This window comes from Python bivittatus, unplaced genomic scaffold (assembly GCF_059951505.1).
Source record: "Python bivittatus isolate LINGU-HERP-01145 unplaced genomic scaffold, Pbiv_v1 ctg000700_np1212, whole genome shotgun sequence".
NCBI classification, from domain to species: Eukaryota; Metazoa; Chordata; class Lepidosauria; order Squamata; family Pythonidae; genus Python; species Python bivittatus.
Genome location: NW_028277098.1, coordinates 7,374,243 through 7,393,849, shown reverse-complemented (window position 1 = coordinate 7,393,849; position 19,607 = coordinate 7,374,243). Strand labels below are relative to the sequence as shown.

Here is a 19,607-nt window from a genome sequence, read left to right as displayed (position 1 = left end):
ACCTTCACAAAGATGGCACTGTATATTATCTTTCTTGCCTGAGCACACATGATAAAAACAGTGGCAACTCCTATATTTTGCAACAGGATGATCTTGTTGTGAATGAAATGCATAACCGGAAGGCAATTATGCATTCTCTTACCCAGCTCCTGTGATTCAGGTATACCAAGGCAATCTGAGAAATATTATATGGCTCCCAAGTTACCATGGCTATAAGATAAATTGTATTAAATGTTAATGCTGTACACTGCCTTTGATGTACCAGAATAAAAAGGGTTTTTATTGAGGTGATTTCAAATTATTCCTGGTTGGGTTTTTAAAGATAACTGTATTTGCTCTTTACTGAAATGGAGAAATCAATTTATGGCTGTAGGAAAGGTCTGTGGTCAGAAAAGAATATGCGCTCGTAACACTGATAATCAGCTGGAGATAAAACATGGAGCTCAATTACTCTCAAGGTCAAATTATGCTATATACAACTCCTCTGAACAGAGAAGGGAGAGGCAGGAGTGGTTGAGACGAGAATTGTAAGTTAATGCAATAAAAGGTATGATTTATTCCTTTAAATTTTCCCCCCAAACTGAGCAAAATCATATTCTGTTGACACTGATGCTATTGAAGAATATAGAAGAACAAAACAGCAGTGGATCAATGTGGTGACAGGTCAAGACCCCTATAGATAAAAAGGACATATGATAATCCAGCACAAAATGGCGGAAGGAATAACTCAAAGATGAACATGGCATGAGTGCAGCTTGCCTAGAATTAAATACACACTTACCCAGAGGAAGAACTGCCCCTACCTCTTATAAATCTGACAGCACTTGATTGATAATTGTGTAAGGCCATAAATAAATGATAACAATCCTATAACTAAAACCAAGGGATATGCTCATCCACAACAAGACAGCAAGCTATTGGAGGACATGATTGAAGACCAGTTGGGGAAGATCTTTCAGCTAGCCTGGCATCTAGCCAGAATGCCCAGGCTCCCACTGATGGCAGTGGGAACAACAGAAGGTGGTAGCTTCAACAGATTATCAGAAGACTGAGTTAGATTTTGAGTCTGTGCAAGAGGTTATCGCCTCTTATGCAAGAAACTGATGAAGGTTCCTTGTTACAAGAGTTATAGCCCTGAGGGAGCTGGAATCACAGCAACTGCTAAATACTTCCCCTGGGTATTACTGCAGCTAGAGTCATCGCTCATTAGTAGTGAGTCACACCAACTGGTACGTATGCAAAGATCATGCAGATTTGGTGTACAGGCTTCAGCTCAATATGCCTGGAAATATTAGAATGATCTTAATGTCAGAACCTCCGCAATCAAGCAACCATCCTGCTAGCTTGCTTGCTTCATTTCTGCCATTACAATGCTAAGGCTGGTGGGGGGAGAGCTGTTAGGCACAGGTGGACTGTTATCTAGCTCTCAGCGTGAGACCAAGAGATAATCAGTGACATGCACAAGACAACCTGAGAAACAGAAAGGGGGGAGGCGCAAGGAGAAAAGAAATAAATGTAACTTTTGGCTCAGTTTCATGTGGGCTTCAGTTTCAGCAATGTTCTTGACCTGCACACCAGTCTTTAATATATGAACTTTCCTTTGAATCCACAGTGGTGTCAAGGGGGGTTGCTTTCATTGGGAACTGTGCATTGCAGGTTATTACACTTAATTCCATGCTGTATGTATGCAACAGATTTTGAGATAAACTGAGCAGGGCAATAGATTTAAACTAGAATTGGGTCTTTGGACAAAACATGGATAAATACTGCATATAGCTTTGTAAATTATATTATCCTCATTGTACTATGCATCTTTATAGCTGAATCTAATTGGATATTGAATGATCATAAGAATGTAAGAGTACCCTTGCAAAAACTGTATCACATGCTTATCACAAATTCTAGCCTTCCTACAGTTAAGTAAGTTAGGTGCATTCTGCTCTTGTCACTAGGCAGTGAATTAGTATCTAACATAATGCCAGCTTCACTTAGTAACTTAATGACCTTCTAAGCATCTTATATCGAGTACAGATTTCTTCTCCTTAAAAGAATGCCTTATGCCCTGAATAAAGAACAGCTGGCCCATGAATAAAGTTCAGTCTACTAGATATTTCTCATTTCTTGGAACCTGCGGGGCTCCAAGAAAAATATGGCCCTCCCATGTCTGTTCTCTGGGACACAATTACTTCAAAAAAACTGGCAGCACCATGACGTATCGCCCTCCCAAGATTTAACATGTTCCTCATCTTCCAAAATGCTGACTCTCTTCAGACAAATCCTGCACAGAGACTGAGAATAATCTCTCCCAGGTTCCATCCCAACAAAGGAATATCAATCTTTTGAGTAGAGGAAGGATTGATAAAAGGCAGCATGACACAAGATTTGGAGGAATAGATTTAGGACTCTCTGAAATGTATCTAATGCCAACAAGCCTTTGAGGAAGAGAGAATCCAGTGTATCAGTTGTACCACTGACTTTTAACTTAAGCGCATGTGTTAATTAAAAAAAAATAAATTATTAAATTAAATGTATTAATTAAAAAGCATTAAGAACTCTTAACCTTAAGGAAAGCTGGGTATCAGAAAGCAGTTTAAACTGGCTTCATATGTGGTAGGATGTAATAGATGCAACAGCCAGTTTTCTTTTACTTCTCCCATATTAGGCGTGTCTATCAAGTCTAATTTAGCCTCTCCTAATTTCACGCCCTTCAGAAAATTTAGCACTCTCTTTGGCCATTTCAGCTGGGAATTCTGGAAGTTGCAACCCCAAGAATATCTATCTGAAGGGTAACATGTGGAGGACAGCTGTTCTAATCAAATAAGAAACTCATTGGGCTATAATGTAACACGTACTGTGAAGCAAGACGTGGTCTGTGCAAGGACACACTGTGGCTACGCTTCCAAGCTCTGTTTTTCTGGCGGTTTCGGACACCATCCTCCTGGTCCATCATCTGTTCAAGCAGGGTCTGATCATCTGCATTCAGTGGTGCCACTGAAATGTCCCGGACAGCTCGGAACTCACCACAGTTATTCAGGTGCTCATTCTCTAATCGGAAGAAATTCCACACAAACCGCCTGAAAAGTGGAGGAGAATAAGCAATTAAAACAAAGATTTGAAGATATTAATGTAGATCTAAGACTAATGCATAAATATATTTTATAAAGGAAATAAATTTTCCCCTTCTTCCAAAAGGAGTGACAAAAAGGAAAATTAAGACCGGATAACCTTCTGCACTAATTTCCCAACTGACTAATCAATACGTTTAATTGTTTGACAGCTTCTTTTTTTATAATGCAAATGTAACAGGTGACACACTGGAGGAAAAAAAGGATCAGATTTTCAGTAAAATGAGTTCATATGAACATATACTAAACTTGGATACTGACGCCCAGTTCCCTTACTCACTTAATCACAAATGCCTCAAAATATTACTGTGAAGATGAACTGTATACAGCAGTAAAATACAAAAGTGGTAAATATTAAATCTAGATATGATCCACATTATATAAATACCAAGTTTTATTGTGGTAAAAAAAATGCAAACTACACTTACATAGATACATGTCATAGTTTATAACCTCTGCTAACTGTAGTATAGAATTGTCTTAACTAGCTTCTGGGATATTTCTGATATTTATAAACATGGAAGTCTCAAATCCTGATTGCTAGAGACCATATCCAATGTCTCTTTTGATTTCTGGTTTCTGCTTGCAATTTTAAAATGCTACAGAATATTTGTTTTGGATGCTGCAAGGATTGCTCAGCTGAGAATACTGATCTACAGATGTAGAGGGAGAATAAAATATTATTATTTTTAATTATAGAGGGTAAATGGCAGTCATAATTTACAAAGCTTAGTAAGTATTCTGTTAGTGGATGCCTCTTACCGGAAAACCTCAAGTGGTGCAAATACAGTAGCAATGATGTCACCAGCAAAAGGGTGAATTTCCATGGTAGTCAGAGAGATCTGGATAGTCCACGCAAAACGTAGAATCACATCCTCTACAATGGCACAGTAGTAATAGGCCTGACAAACAGACAGCATAGGCAGCTGTAATACTGAGGAATAATATCCACCTGATCAACCTCCAAATAAATGTCTACAGTTACCCAGTCCTCCAGTTGCTGACTCCGCCCACTAACTATGGTACCCGTGCAGTCAAATGGTCATTATCTTTCATATGTGATATAAGTACAGTATCATAGGAGGTGAGTAAAGTTCTAGCTGTGGATTGGTTGAAGGACAAACATTACATTAACTAAAAGGGCAGCAATGGTTTCATTTCTGATGGTTTGCCAGTAAATGACCTTGATATTCTTTTCCAAATATCCTGTTGTCATGGAACCATAGACCTTTTGAAACATACTGTACCATACTTGTACTCTACAATCTACTACTACTTGCAAGAAAAATCTGAGCATTATTAATCAAAGACGACAATACTTTTGGTTTTTGGTTCTATTGTACACTCTTCTACTGGACAGTGATATAACTGCAAGAAATATAGTAAACTTTCATTTTATGTTGGTATCCTTGATGCCTTGCTGTCTCTTGCACATGAGGACTTCCGCATATTATACATCCCTTTTTGCCAAACCACAACATAACCAATTATTAGATTCCAAACATGCTCCCATCAGTTCAAACAAAACTTAGGATCATCTCCAGAGCATCTGGTTATTGCTTTATGCCACTCAGAAGCAGGGGAGCGGGGGGGATGACTGTGCATGCTTGAGAGACAAAAACAGAGAGAAAATGCAAGAGGATCTAAATATTCAGCCTCCAAGGTGCAGGAAGGAAAATTGGAACAAATATTGCTGCTCCTTCTGTACTAATTCTTCATGTGGATATCTATTTATTATTGATCTTCCAAATATGTGTGGTTTTTAAAGTGGAATCTATTTTAGCTTAATTATCTCTTTCAAAGCACATTTGTACAATCACTGTACAATCTAGATAATGTTCAGTTTAAACAGAAATCAGTAGCAGGAGGCCTCTTCAGCATGCACACTTAACAGTTTCAGTCTCCCATAAGCATTTTCAAATAAACACTGCCCATATACGCACTTTTTGTGGGTATACAATCTCTTCCCGGAGGAAAGTATTTTCACCAGCATTCTTGTCAAAAAGACCCCAATCCATCTTCAAGTCCCAGATAAGGGTATAGCAGGAGCTAATGAAGTAGAAGACAATCCACAGATAGAAGAATACTTGGTAGTCATTGTGTTTTTGAACTACAAGAAAAAAACAAACAATAATATTATATGAGACTATACAGTACAGTCTTCACTCCAGAGAATGGAATTCAGATAATTATGTCTCAGATTCCTTTTGCAGTGAATGGTATTTTATATAAGTAGCACCCATTAATATTGTACTTAAAGAGATACTAATATAAATTTTAGGTATCTGCTTTCCATGTCAATAAAAACAGACCTTGATTATTCATATCTGAGTAACCACTCTGAATCTTATGAAAGTATAGTTGGTTAAAAGGAAGTCACCTTTACATGCCACAGGGAAAGATTCTGCACCCCACCCCACAAAGCTCATAAAAACCCACATTTGTAGTAGTGAGAATGGATGTTTATTTTTCTTTAAAGGGTTGAGGCTACCAAGAGTTTGGGTATAGCTCTGCTATTCATTGTTGTGTTCAAATATTTTAAATAGCTACTCCTCCTAAGAAGGAGTTATTATTATTTGACTCTCTGAACCTTGTAACTGATAGGTTGTAATGTGTGTGTGTGTTTTTAATGATAACAAGATGATGGGGCTACACAGGTGAGTATCTGATGACAACTGTGGAGCACAAGTGGGCTTGTGTAGTAATGAATGGCAGAGTAGCTAATGACTGATTAAAAACAATTTAAAATGACATGCAAATCGTATTTTTAAGGTGCCAAATATACTTTTTAAAAAGAATAGTTAATATGAAATTATTTTAATATATTTATACTGATCTGACAGTCTATAAAAAGAATGCTCATTGTGGATGTCACATTAAAATGGATGTTAGAATTCTTTAGAATTTCTACTTAATTAAGAAAGAGCATTATGCTAGTAGGAATTGCTAAATAAACCACAAATAGGTCTGATAATGGTTTGATATATACAGTGGTGCTTCAAATTTTTCCTCAATAAATAAATGAATAAGTACAATGTTTTTGACTCATTTATTTACCTGGGTTCTCTTTATCCAGTTTTAGGACTTCTCTGGAAGATCATCATGTTTTAGGTCATTTTTTGCAGAAATACTAAAAATTCAAAAGGGTTCACAAACTTTTAAGCACCATTGTAGTTACACACGAATTCTTGTTTTTTCCCTGCATTCTAAGAAAAGTCACTGAGTGCCAGTGTAGTAAAATAGTTAAAGTTTGGATTAGGATCAGAGAGCTCCAGACTCAAGTCCAGCTTCAGTACACTAAGTTACTTTGTATATGATACTATCCCTCAGTGAATCCATCTCAGAGTTGTTGCTATATGGAAAAAACTGAGGAGATAGTTCTATGTATGCTGCTTTAAAGTTCTAGTGAAAAGATGAATAATCTAATAAATAAATATGCAAATAAATAGCCATGGCTTACAGTTCTAGTTTGCAAGAAATGAAACAGAGCTCCCTGTTTGTGCATAATACTAAACAAATGACAAGAACCATCTGGGTTTGTTCAGCAATTCTTACTGGCAAGAGACCCTAACTGGAACACATCTTGCTGAATCCTGCTGATCCACATGTAAGCCAGAATTCCAGAAAATTATTATTATAGTGTGCTAATGCAGTTAATGTTTTTTACCTTTAACTTTTAATTAAGGAAGCCTTTTCCATCTAAATTAAGAACATTTCTCAACTAAGTATGTTTGATAAATATCAAACTGCCCCATTCTGTCAAGAAACTATCAGATTTTACTTTGAGCTTTCAGTTATAGTCATCAAAGTTTCTTTTGTTCTTTCTTTTTGTGGAGTAGGGTTGGGCCAAGGAAGAAAGAACCCAAAAAGAGCAACACTGGAAATAACAAAAGGAAGACAAAACATAGATAACCTCAGAAATTGTTTTAAGAGTACTTGTAAAAATATTCTGTAGGAATACATTAAAAAGGAAAATATTGAAGATGTCCACATGCAACACAGAGATGCAAGTTCTGATTGTTAGAATGAAACATTTAAGTGAGCTCTATTTAACATGGCTTTTGATTAATTTTAGACCATTGTTTAGTAAACCTATGAAGCACTATGTATGGGAAACTTGATTTAAATAATCATACCCTTAGTATGAATAATTATCTGCCAACAAAACATTTATCTGAGACAGCCAGGTACCTTCCAAGAGTAGGGTGATAATAAGATCATGTATGTGAACTATGTTAAGCTGTTAGAGAAACTATTGCATAAATGCAGATTGCTTTTGTTATTGTAACCAATAAGGATGTCATTCACATTTTCTCCAGTAGATGGAAATGGATGCTTTCACATACCGAAACATGGAACTCAGTGTTGCGTGCAAAAAAATCATTTAAATAATAATAAGTTCATCATTCCACTTGGCAGTTTTACCATACTGCAGAGTACTTTACAACCAACAGTGAATAGAGATGCTACCCCAGGGAAAAAAGGGGAACTTGACCCCTACTTAGCCATTTCTTAGAATAAATCCATGAAACTCATTCAGACTTAGTCAAGACTATCTTAAATTCCACATATAGTATACTTTTTAGTACAGTAAAAATGCTAAATCTGGACGCAGTGTTGTTTCATCTTATTCTTACATATGTATTTACATTTTATACAGTAAAGTCTCCTCTACAATGGATTTTGAACACATCTTTTCCTATGATCAGGTAAGCAATATTGCACTAGGAAAAGATACACTAAAGTTGAGGTTAGCCTGCTCCTTCTTCATCCATTAAAACTGAGTTCTAAATAAGCTCAAAACATAGATGCCAATTACACTAAGCTTGTAAACTCAGGACCAAGCCCAAGTTAAAAGGTTCTTGCTCTGGCCAAAGGGGGAAACAGCAGTCACTTTTTAAAAATAGGTGATAGGTAAGTTGATAAAGCTGCACAAGAATATACCAACAAAGACATTCAAATACTGCTGAAATAAGGAAGTCCAATGCAAAAATTTATAAAGGCAGGAGATAACAAGTTTATCCCTGAGCTTTAATTGCCAGACTCATCACAAAATGCAGCACAAATATCAGGCTTTAAAGGCACTGCATCTCTTACATGAACATGTAAGCAGTGAATGAATGAATATTCAAGTCCATTTTGTAGAACACGTAGGATAAATATTTAAAATTCAGTTGATATCAGCTGAAAGATTTAAATCATTATTTTGCATTAAGATTGTTTTTGAACACAGTAAAGTCCAGATAAAACAGGGTCTGCAATTTTATACAATCTAGGTCACACTTAGTCTTTGAGTGTAATGCACAGGACTACACCTCAAAAATGGATGGACCAAGATGATGAAATGGGTGTCAGGACAAAAACTAAATGTATTTAATCCTCCCCACCTATTAAAAAAAATATCCTTCTAATTAATTCAAAATTACTTTTCAGTAGCAACTTTTGGAAGTGCTCTGAGGACTACAGGTTATCTAATCCTAAAACAAAACTACCTCTAATAATAATAGGAGAGTTATGGTAGAATGTCATGTGCAAAACTAGATTTGTTTTTGACTTTGTAATCACAGATCCAAAGTAGCAAATGTGCCTGTTCTGCTGAAACAGACTAAGACACCATATTAGACCTTGCAGCATATTTTCATAAAAACACCAGCTTTACTACAAGAATGTTTCTAGCCATAATGTAACAACATCAGACTTTAAAGATGAACAACAATGGCTGCATTCAGCCATTGTCATTCATCATTAATTTTAATAATCAACTATAATGTATGGTTATGTGCACAATGGGAGTGATCGAATGCGGAGTGCCAGGATTTCTACATGCATATGGAGAACAAATAGTAAAAGCTTCAGTTTCACTGTAATAGATTGTTTTTAAAATAGAAATCAGAAGCTACAGTTTAGAATAAACCTAACTTTGCTAAACAAACCACAGCAACAATGCTAGCTTTGAAGTAGGCTTGTTTAGCAATTGTCTACAATTAATTTTAACTCACAATACCTGGTTTACACATTATGCTAAGCCATGATGCAGTTTGCCTATTCTGAAAGGGAGGGAGCTTAGTTAACATGTGATTATACCCAGTATTACTTACCACTATTAGGAGCGTGCCATAATAACTATCTCCTGAACTTATACTTATTTCTGCTGTATTTCTATTATTGGCTGCATTTTTTTCTTCCTGAGAGAAGAAAATAGGAGGGTGGATGCTTGAATTCATCCACTGCACAAATTCCTGGTCATACACATAAATTTAAATTAAGGCTTACTGTTACATGCAAACCCTGTCCACTTCTCTTCATTTTCCCCTTGAAGATGACAAAATTAATACAGATCCAATTACACCCTTAAAAATTAACTTAATTTTTGAGAGGCTTGGATTTGAATACATTAAGAAGGGAAAAATAGGAAACCATTACTGATCTTCTAAGCTTTTATTTTTACTTAAATTATTACATTTAAATTATTGTAAATCATTTAGAGTAATTAAGAGTAAAGCACTGATTTAATTAGTTGCAACTGGAAACTAAAAACAAATAAACTGAACATAGAACACTGTTCTATGGTTCTCAAATTCTGTATTTTAGGGAAATGTAAAAAATGAAAGCTGAAAAATAAGGTGAGTTTCACTTGGCTGTTGTAGTATATTTACGTATTGGGGTTTAATTCTAGAGATCTAAGTAAAAATAGGTAATTCTGGAACCATGTGCTATAAGAGAACACACCTGCTATCACAGAAGATACTCTAACCCTCATCAGGTACAAACTGTTTGTCTTGCAATCAAATGTGTCTGTAGTGCCCACAGGAAAACTAGTCAAATATCAAAGGAAGTGTCTAAACAGTTCAGACACTTAATACAAACTGCTGAATAATTATAACATGAGCAAAATCACTCAACTTTAAAAAGAGATTGCAGGTTTTAAACCACAGGAGCACTCCTTGCATCATTTACAAAATACTCTTTTAAAAAAAAATTACAAACATTGATCACAAATTTTCCCAATTTCCCAAAGAGCCAACATTTTCCTGTATGTTCCAAAACTGTATCACTGGACATTTGAATATGTAAAGGATCTAGAATTCAAATGATCTATTCTCCACACACATTTGAATTATTTTCAAAAATGAGTAAGTTACACTGAGAAAAGAGAAAAATAGGAGACATCTATCAAATTATTCTTGCAGGATCAGCATTTTCTTCTACTGAATCCTTAGGCCACAATTCTCTTTAGTAACAATCAGGAAACACTATGATGTCTTGTAGAATTACTATAGTGCATACATAATAACTATTGGAAAAAAAAAATAACCACAAATAAGGGAATCAGAAAGCTTCCCAAGAAAACACCTTATAAAACACCTTATAAAAAGGAATCAGTTCCTGAACCATTTGGTCTCACCTTCCGAATGTTTGCCTGCAATGCCCTTAACCTCTCTCTCAATATTCATGTTCCTAGGATTCAGTTGTCACTTTTCTTCCCTATTGTTTCTTCTCATTGATATTCAGGTGATGTACCAAAATGATGTTGCTCTAGGCAAGCAATTATATCTCAATCTCCGCTAGCGAATCCTAACAATTCTCTTCAATGCTGTTCAAAAAATCAGGGCATTGGTATTCCAAATAGAGCCCTCGAGCACTACATGTCTGTTTTATTGGTTGAAATAAGCCATGGTACATGCACTTATGATGTCTGTCTGCATTAAAAAATACAGAGTTTCTGCTTGTGGCCTTTCATGTACAAAGGCATTTGAAACTAAATCAACACACTGGATAAATTAGATTTAGGAAAAATTTGTTATGCTTAACTCCTGACATCTATTATCAGTTTAAAATGCAGCAAGATGAGATTTAAAAGGAGTATTTTCTTATCTCTTTCAAAATAGTACTTATTTCTATGGGATTTTTGTATGAAACATGGAAAATTTTATTCTATTCCTATTGGTATAATAATTTTTACTGTGACATTTCTAGCTACAATTTGCATATTTAATTCATTTTATATGGTTATTATCCACATTTCAAAGAATGTATTAACTAAAAAAATAAAAGTCTTCTGACATTTTAAAAATGTGTAACTTAACATGTATACCTGATGAAGTGGACTATTTTGATAACTATATTAACAATATATTTGCTAGTTCTAAATAGCTTGAAAACTAGTAAGTTAATATTTAGAAATTAAATAAGTAATAAGATATAATAAGGATTCCCTGTAGTTAAGTTAGAATCCTGGGGTATGTTCCTGCATTTTTCTTGGTAATGATATAGAAATATTTTGCAATTATCTTCTTTTGAGATGTTTTTGGTGAGTATTATGGACTGAAAAAGTCTCCCAGGTTAGGTAGCTCCATTACATTCTGGGAGAAAACCCTGGAATCTCTCATGTATGTGCTTAAAGATGTCTAAACTTGGTGGCTCCATGTGATCGCAAGAAATCCAGAAGCTGGCCAGCCTGAAAGCACTTTGAGCAATATGATTCTGCTATCAGGGCCCCTCCAGAAACAAGGACTGCTTGGTTAGGAAATATTTATTTCTTTTTAAACCTAATCTGCTGCTTGTTTGCTTGGTGATTTATTTATAGTATTTAAAAAAATACAACCAAAATAAAGTAAAAAGTAAAAAAAAAAAAAAGAACAAAGTATACAAGAGATTATAAACAGGTTGAATAAAAAATTCAAAGCAACATTAATTTAGTGTTGCATATATTAATTTAAGACTTCAGGACCGTTACTAAAACTAACTCAATATTCAGTAATTAACTAAAATAGCCAGCATAGTATGAATCATATGTCAGAATGAAGAATTAAATAAATTCTGTCTAATCTAAAAATTCTATGCTTATTTAAAGAATTGAAATAAAAAGTAATAAAGTAAAACATCATGTTAAATCCCCAGGTAACAAATCCATTTAACAGTAGTATTAAACCCTGTTATTTGCTATAAATCTGGGTCCTATTCTTGGTAATGAGATATCCTGATACCAAGCAATAGTGCTGTGTGTGTGTGTGTGTGTAGTTCCCAGTTTAAGAATGAGTTCTGTTCCCAAAGTCTGTCCTTAAGTCAAATTTGTATGTAAGCTGGAACAGTATTATTGTATAATACTGTATAAGTATCATTGTGTAATTAACTCGAACCATTGTGTATTTAACTCGAATTTTGCTCCAAAGACTCCATTCTTAACTATTGGGCATCCTTAAGCCGGGCATTCTTAACCTGGGAACTATGTGTTGGGGGGGGATGTGGATGTGTAAATAAATAAATTCTGAAGAATTCCTTGGATGAGTATCTATAGGAACTGTGTATAATCTGTGTATAATTTTAATTTCTATTCTTTATTTGCTAGCTTTACTCCTAAAGTTTTATTTTCTTGTATCTTCCTTGCCAATGGTTCTACCGGAAGTAGAAATAAGGAAGGAAAGATTTCTTTACTGAACATATCAGGCAGTTGACAGCCTCTGAGCAAGCAGGAGTGATGTTTACATCCATTCATACTTCAATTCCTTTATCCCTTTTTATGGCAGGAATGGGATCTCTTCCATGAAGAAAAATCTTTGCTTTCCTTTTCTCACTTCTCCCTTTCCCTTTCCCTTCCATTGGTACTTGAATTTTTACATTCTCAGCATTTCTACTGAGGTAATTCTCCCAAATTAGGCAGGAATCTTAGACCAAGTATACTTTTTTGCACATGTTCACATGTTGCCATTACTCAGCAATTATTTTGGTGGACAGGATTTGCATACTATATCCACTATGCATACAGAATCATTTCTTCACTATAAATTGTTAATGTTGGATTTGCTGCCAATGAATGATCTTTGTTTACTGTTAAGTTATCTAGGAAAGGCAAACAATATATTCTGCTCAATGTAGCTGAGGGGAAAAAAAATCAATGCTGTGTGCTATCGAAAACTGGCATAGAATACAATGGGTGTGATAAGTTTTCTGGGAGGGTCAGCCACTGTAGATAGCTGTGGTTTCTGCTAAATGTTGAACCATGATAGCGAGACCAAGAAACTGAGAGTTTATCAAAACCTGCCTTAATTTTAAAGTTAAGTACTACAGGCTGTATGAATTAACATTCATCTTGCAGCATTGCCACCTACAAGTCACAGGCTTTGCATATCTAAGCTGTAGCCAATTTAATTTCAGGTTAGGCTAACACATTCTCAGAGCTAAACTGGGGAGCAAAGCATACATAAAAGACCTGAGAGTAAGAATGGACAGAGCTGTCCATTTTAACTTGACTCATTCATGAAGAAATCTTCGGTAAATTCTTATTAAAAATGAAACGAAAATCATCTCATCCATTCCTATCTTGGGAACCCTATACTGAATCCTACAATGTAACCCCAGGTGCTGCACCTACTTCTGCCATCTCTTTTATTAATACAGAAGCACCCTTCAGAGTGTATCATAGAAGCCAGGCCCATTCAATATTGGTTATTTATTTATTTGATCCCACAGAACTCCACACCTAATTAATCTCTCGCTCTCTTTCTCCCCCATGGATTCAGTCTTTGGAATACAGCCAGAAATTTCAACCTCAAAAATCAGTGAAGGAAAACAAGCCCATCAAAACAGGTGTAATGTGTTGAGCAGCATCCACACGAAGTAGTATTCATTTCCAGAGTAGAAGCTTAACACTCTCACTTCTTCCTGAAGTCAGCAACTGGCATGTAAGAGCATAAGGGGCCAGGCCAGTGGTGGGGGGTGGGAAGGTTTTAAAAAATAATGAATACTTTGGTTACCATAACAACCATGACAGGTCTGTTCTTTAGCAGAATTCTGACAGTAAGCAAACTGTTTCTCCCCCACCCCCCGCCCTTTCCTTCAAGTGAACATCCCTTCAGAAATACATCAATTCTAAATTCCAGAGAGCTAGCTTCCACATTTCCTGTCATTTTATGCTTCTTTCTGGTCATTTATATTTCAATGCCTTGGAACACCTGTGTTAAAGGTGTTAATCTGATATGTCATAATTGTCTCTAATTTTAACATTAAGTTTTGGTTAAACAAAAGACTAAAGAAAGAAAAGGATAATTCAAACACATTTTTGAAAAATGCATTCTAAGAAAGCTGATTTCAGTTACAACAAAATAAAACTGTTACTTAACACATAGCAATAGTCATTCCTAAAGAGGAAAGTTTCCCAAGTTTTGATACTATCTGACAGGGATTTGTTCTTTGAGTGCTTATGCTTTTTGACTTGCTATATCCAAATCTATTTAAATTATAATTTTAACCTTACAATGAATAGAAGATAAATGACATCATCTCCTGACCAGTCTAAAATTGTTCTTATAGCCACATGGCTTAACCAATTCTCATAACATTTTTTAAGTAAGCTAATTTTATACCAAGCCTTTTACACAGGCTTTTTGAAAGCCTAAGTTGAAAATTACAGAATGGAAGCAACTTAAATTTTACAAAATACATTATCAAACCAATTAAGCTAGTTTTAGGAATGAATTCAATTATTCTTGAATAAAAATCAGCCTTCTGTGATACTGCAATGCTGAGAAAATGGCAATTTAAATATCCAAAATGCAAGCCAAACTCAAATCTCAGTAATAATACAAATGTACAGGCATTATTTTTAAGTCAGAATAATAAAAATTAAAGAAGTACAAAATTTACTAGGTCACACAGAGTGGGCACGAACTATTCAGTGTCATCTAATGGGACCTAAGAGATATACCTTCCTTGGTCCTGCCACTGCCCTTTGGAAGGAGCCCCCCTCCCGGTTCAGGTGGCCCAACCCTATTAGCCTTTCATAGAGCCATAGAGATTTTACTTTCCTCCTGTCCATTGGGACAGGATGCTAAGTAAGCCCATTCCGCTGAGAAAGTCTCTGTCATGCCTAGGCTCAACTATGTGGATTTGTATAATCATGGTTCACTATTTTGATTTCTATTACTTTTGTTTGATTTTTGACTCATGTATGCCACCCAGAGTCATCTGATCAGTTGGGTGGTCTTAAAAATTCTTTAAATAAATAAATTCTGATACAATAATTATTTACTAATTGTATCTGTTTTATATTGGCATATAACATTTGTTTTCAAGATGTAGTAGACTATAATAAACAAAAAATGTGACTTATTTTCTTGAGGATTTGGTAAAATTCAAGCATATGAAGAGTGAATATTGGGTATATGCATGGACAAAGAGGCAAGTAAAAACTCTATATCAAAGAGAAAAATCTTTCAAATGTTGTATCTTTGCCATTTATTATCCTATGTTGAACAACTGTCTAATTCATGTTCATCACTCACTGAGTATGATTCTATCAGGTCTTGAAAACATTTCCTCTATTTTCTTTTTGTTAAAATGTTCAGGTATTATATAACCATTTATACAACTCTGGAATTAGGTTTCTTTGCTCTGGGTTGTTTCCAGAATTCAGAATAACTCTGACTATATAAAATCTTCTCAGTATTCCATAAACAGGCCAGGCACAGAGGGAAAAAGGCAGAAAAGGGGATGCAGATTTTTGAAACCAGCTTCTTTATCTAATCATAGATTTTTTTTCTAACCATTTTTCATGCTCTACTTTTGCTTCTAATTGTAGCACTTCTGGAAAAGATTTTGGTTGCATTTCAGTATCTAGTTAACCCAGAAGTAAAGCTTTACTAAAATGAATGAGACTTACTTCTGGGTAGTCCTGTATAAAATGCATTGCCTGTGAAATTGGTGCAAACTGGCTGAAAACAGTTTCTTTTAAAGCCTCAAATACTGTTCAGTAATAATTCACTATACCAGGAATTTCTCTCTCTGACATATAGTATTCTTACTGAATAAACAAATCTAATAAGATTTTCCTACATTTTACCATGATCTTTCTGAAGACAAGGGTTCTTTAGAGTATGCTGTGTTAAAGTGTTGATATTTTATGCTTCTGGAGATAAGGATAAGGTGGGATGTTTCCTCCACAGACACCTTCAAGCAGCAGCATCCAGCATTCCCTTTCATCTTGGCTTTTCTCCAGGGAATACTTTCTTTCTACCCATTTTCAAATAAATCCGAAGTACCACCTTCCTTTAAGGCCTTATCCTGCTGAGACTGATCTCTGCAATTTGGAAGGAAAGCTAGCTAATTTTTATGAAGCCTGTCTCTAACCTTCACATATATTCTTTTGATGTTCTGAAAGTAACTTACCTAGGGCTATCTCTACGTTGTATATCATTGGCCTGGTTAAGAAAGGTATAATAATTTGTAAAATATGTAGGCAATATAAACTGTTGATTTTGACAGCTCTTTATCCCTCATCTCTTTAGATACATGCTAGACATTCTAATTTCACTTGTTTCTGTCCCAATAAATAAACTATAGACGTCTGGTGATTATTCTTGTTATAATAATTAATAGTTATAATTGATGAGGATAAAAACATTTGAAACAAGAATTCATTTTGTTTCTTCTCAGTGTCTAAGGAGAAAAGGAGGCTCCACCTCCAGCACAATTGCATCCTCTTTTTTTCTACCTTTGAGTGAAAGGCCGTAGCACTCCCTTTCAATTTCTTTTCAATATTGTTAATTTTGATACTAGAAGTGTAATGCTAACACCCTCAAACTTGCATGTAAACATTTGGATTTTACTATGATTTTCGAGTGTTGATCCCACTTCATTACCATTAAATTGGCAAGGAGGTCAAGGGTTCTGCATGAAACCTGATGTTAGCTTAAAATTATAGGAAATATAAATCAACTGAAGAAAATTATAAGTTTATTGGGGGAAATATAGTAGAACAAAGTTGGCAGTTTTCCAATTCTGCCTACCTATATATAAGTAAAATATGCGCAAATACGGCTAAAACAGCATGTATTTTAGAATAGATTTAAACCTCTTGACAGGCATAACAGTTGAAAGGAGTGGGGTGAGGAGGACAAAGATACTGTAACTGCTTAAAGCACAAGGTACTAAATGCTTTATTCTTCTGTTAAGAAGAGCAAAAGGAAGTCACTGTGGTTTCCATGAAGATGTGGGAACATGATGGTTCAGAGATCTGAGTTTGTAGATTAATAATTTAAAAGCAATTTCCAATCATTCTGAGTATATTGCTGTTTCTCTCTGTGTGTAAAATCAATAGGCACTTTTCTAGAACTGGGTATTTCTCTTCACATTCATCAGATAGTGATATATTTCAGCTTCAAGCAGCAGAGTAGTACAACTGCTATCAAGAGGATACTAATTACTACAGGTAGTCCCTGGGTTAAGAACACCCAGTTTAAGGATGACCCATAGTTAAGAATGGAGCCTATTTTAGCAAAATTTGTATTAAATACACAGTGATTGCAGCTAATTACACAATACCACTTATACAGTATTATACAATAATACTGTTCCGGCTTACAAATTTCACTTAAGGACAGACCTTGGGAACAGAACCCATTCTTAAACTGGGGACTACCTGTACATACCCTCTTGAAATACCATAGATTCTTCTAAACATCTATGAGCTAAACTGTTTTTGTTTATAACAAAAATACATTTGCATAAATCTTAAGAGATGTTTAAAATGGCACCGACTCTATAAACACAGAGCAACTGATTTGATTGGAAACAATTAGAATCAATTTACAGCCCTAAACAGATTCAAAACTCATTTTATAACTCTTATTGCAAGTATGTGTATGTTACTTGTAGTCATCTCTACTACTTTCATGTTGTGGGACCAAGGAAGCGTGCCTTCTCTGTCACAGCTTCTGCCCTCTGGAATAGCATCCATCCAGAGATATGTATGGCACCCTCTCTCTTAAGAGAAGGCTCTTAAGACTTGGTCTGTTCCCAGGACTGGGGTCAGATTGTTTATGGAGCTCCTATTGTGTTTTTGATTGTTATAGCTGTGGGGTTTTTTTGTCCAAACTGTTATGTTTTGCTGTTCTATTTTTAACTGTTTTAATTTTGCTATGTTGTAAGCCACCCAGAGTCTTTGGAGTAGGCAGACATGATAAATTTAATAAATGGAGGAGGAGGAGGAGGAGGAGAAGCAGAAGCAGCAGCAGGAGAAGCAGGAGAAGCAGCAGCAGCAGCAGAAGAAATCATCATCATCATCATCATCATCATCATCATCATCTTGCCTCCATTGGTTTTTTCCATAATTAAAATTTTGACTGAAAACTTCTTTGGGAATAGAAAATGGTCTTTTTTATATAAATTGTGTGTGTAAGTGTGTGTGTGTTTATGCATCATGCATCCTGATGGTACTATTAAAAAAAACTGTGTAATAATTTGGAAGAAAGGAACTGAAATGATCTGATTGTACAGAATTATAATAAAAATACCATTGTTTTAGTGAGTATAGAGGATTTTATTTGTTTCACTTAAGTCACTGCTGCTTAGTTCATCAAATTCCATAGCAGAATGGGAAAAAAATTGGGTAATTTTCTTTTATTTAATTTACTCAGAAGCTATTCTTGAAATTTAATATAAACTTCTTAAATATATACAGGTAGTCCTCAGTTAATGACCATTCATTCAGCGACCATTCAAAGTTATGACAGCACTGAATGAGGAGACTTACGGCCAGCCCTAGAAGTTGCAGTCACTGCGGCATCCCCATGGTCACGTGATCACAATTCGGGTGTTTGGCAACCAGCTTGCAATTACGATGGTTGCAGCATCTTGCAGTAATATGATCACCATTTGTGGCCTTCACTGCTGGCTTCTGGCAAGCAAAGTCAATGGGGAAGCCAGCAGGAGGTCGCAAATGTCAATCACATGATGTTGCACCTAATGACCATGCAAGATTTGACTAGCAACCCAACTGGAATGGCTGTTGTAAGTTGGCGCAGTCACATGACATCGCACTTGATGACCGCATCAATTAGTGATGGCGTTCCTGATCCCAATTACCATTGTTACCTGTACCTCATAAAGACACACTGTCAACAATTCTGAGAAGTCTCAAATAAACTGGCACTTAAAAGCAGAGACATAGGACTCATCAGCAAAGACTCCAAAATAATACCTTTGTGGGTACTGTAAAGGGCTGCAAATGTCACCATAAAGAAGGTAGTGGAGTATTTCCCAGCATTAACCAGATGGGGAAAGGCCCGTTTAGTATCACGGTATCGGCGCAGGCACTGGACGAATCTCAGCCAAGCAGGAATGCACTGAACAACTGCGCGCACACCATAAGCATAAGTGTGGCATGTATCAATACCTATAAAAAAAGACAACTTTCAACTGGCAAGAAATCTCTCAGAAAATGATCTTGTGAATTGCTGATGAATAATTCCTGTTAATATTCAACAATGTAAATAAAATACTTTAAAGTACCCAGGCACACATAACATAACATACACTACCTGACAGAACTATATATTGGGACTCTAACAAAATATTATCTTATTTCAGGGCACAAACAAGTATGTAGTCACTAAAACTGTTAAGTTTATACTCAGGGCTGTCCAACAGAGAACACATTTCATAGAACATACTGGGGTTGCATGCAAAGGTGATGAATTTACCTAA

General features: G+C 35.5%; 1 protein-coding gene across 1 annotated transcript in view; it reads right to left on the bottom strand.

Moving 5' to 3' along the window:
- Positions 1–19,607, bottom strand: part of XPR1 (xenotropic and polytropic retrovirus receptor 1) — a 99,634-nt gene that overhangs the window by 9,339 nt on the left and 70,688 nt on the right. The window contains exons 11-14 of the mRNA XM_088153466.1: positions 19,102–19,296; positions 5,069–5,235; positions 3,888–4,027; positions 2,853–3,074 (exon numbers count right to left, since the gene is read on the bottom strand). Of these exons, the coding sequence (XP_088009592.1) occupies positions 2,853–3,074; positions 3,888–4,027; positions 5,069–5,235; positions 19,102–19,296 (724 nt within the window). The remainder of the gene's footprint in view (positions 1–2,852; positions 3,075–3,887; positions 4,028–5,068; positions 5,236–19,101; positions 19,297–19,607) is intronic.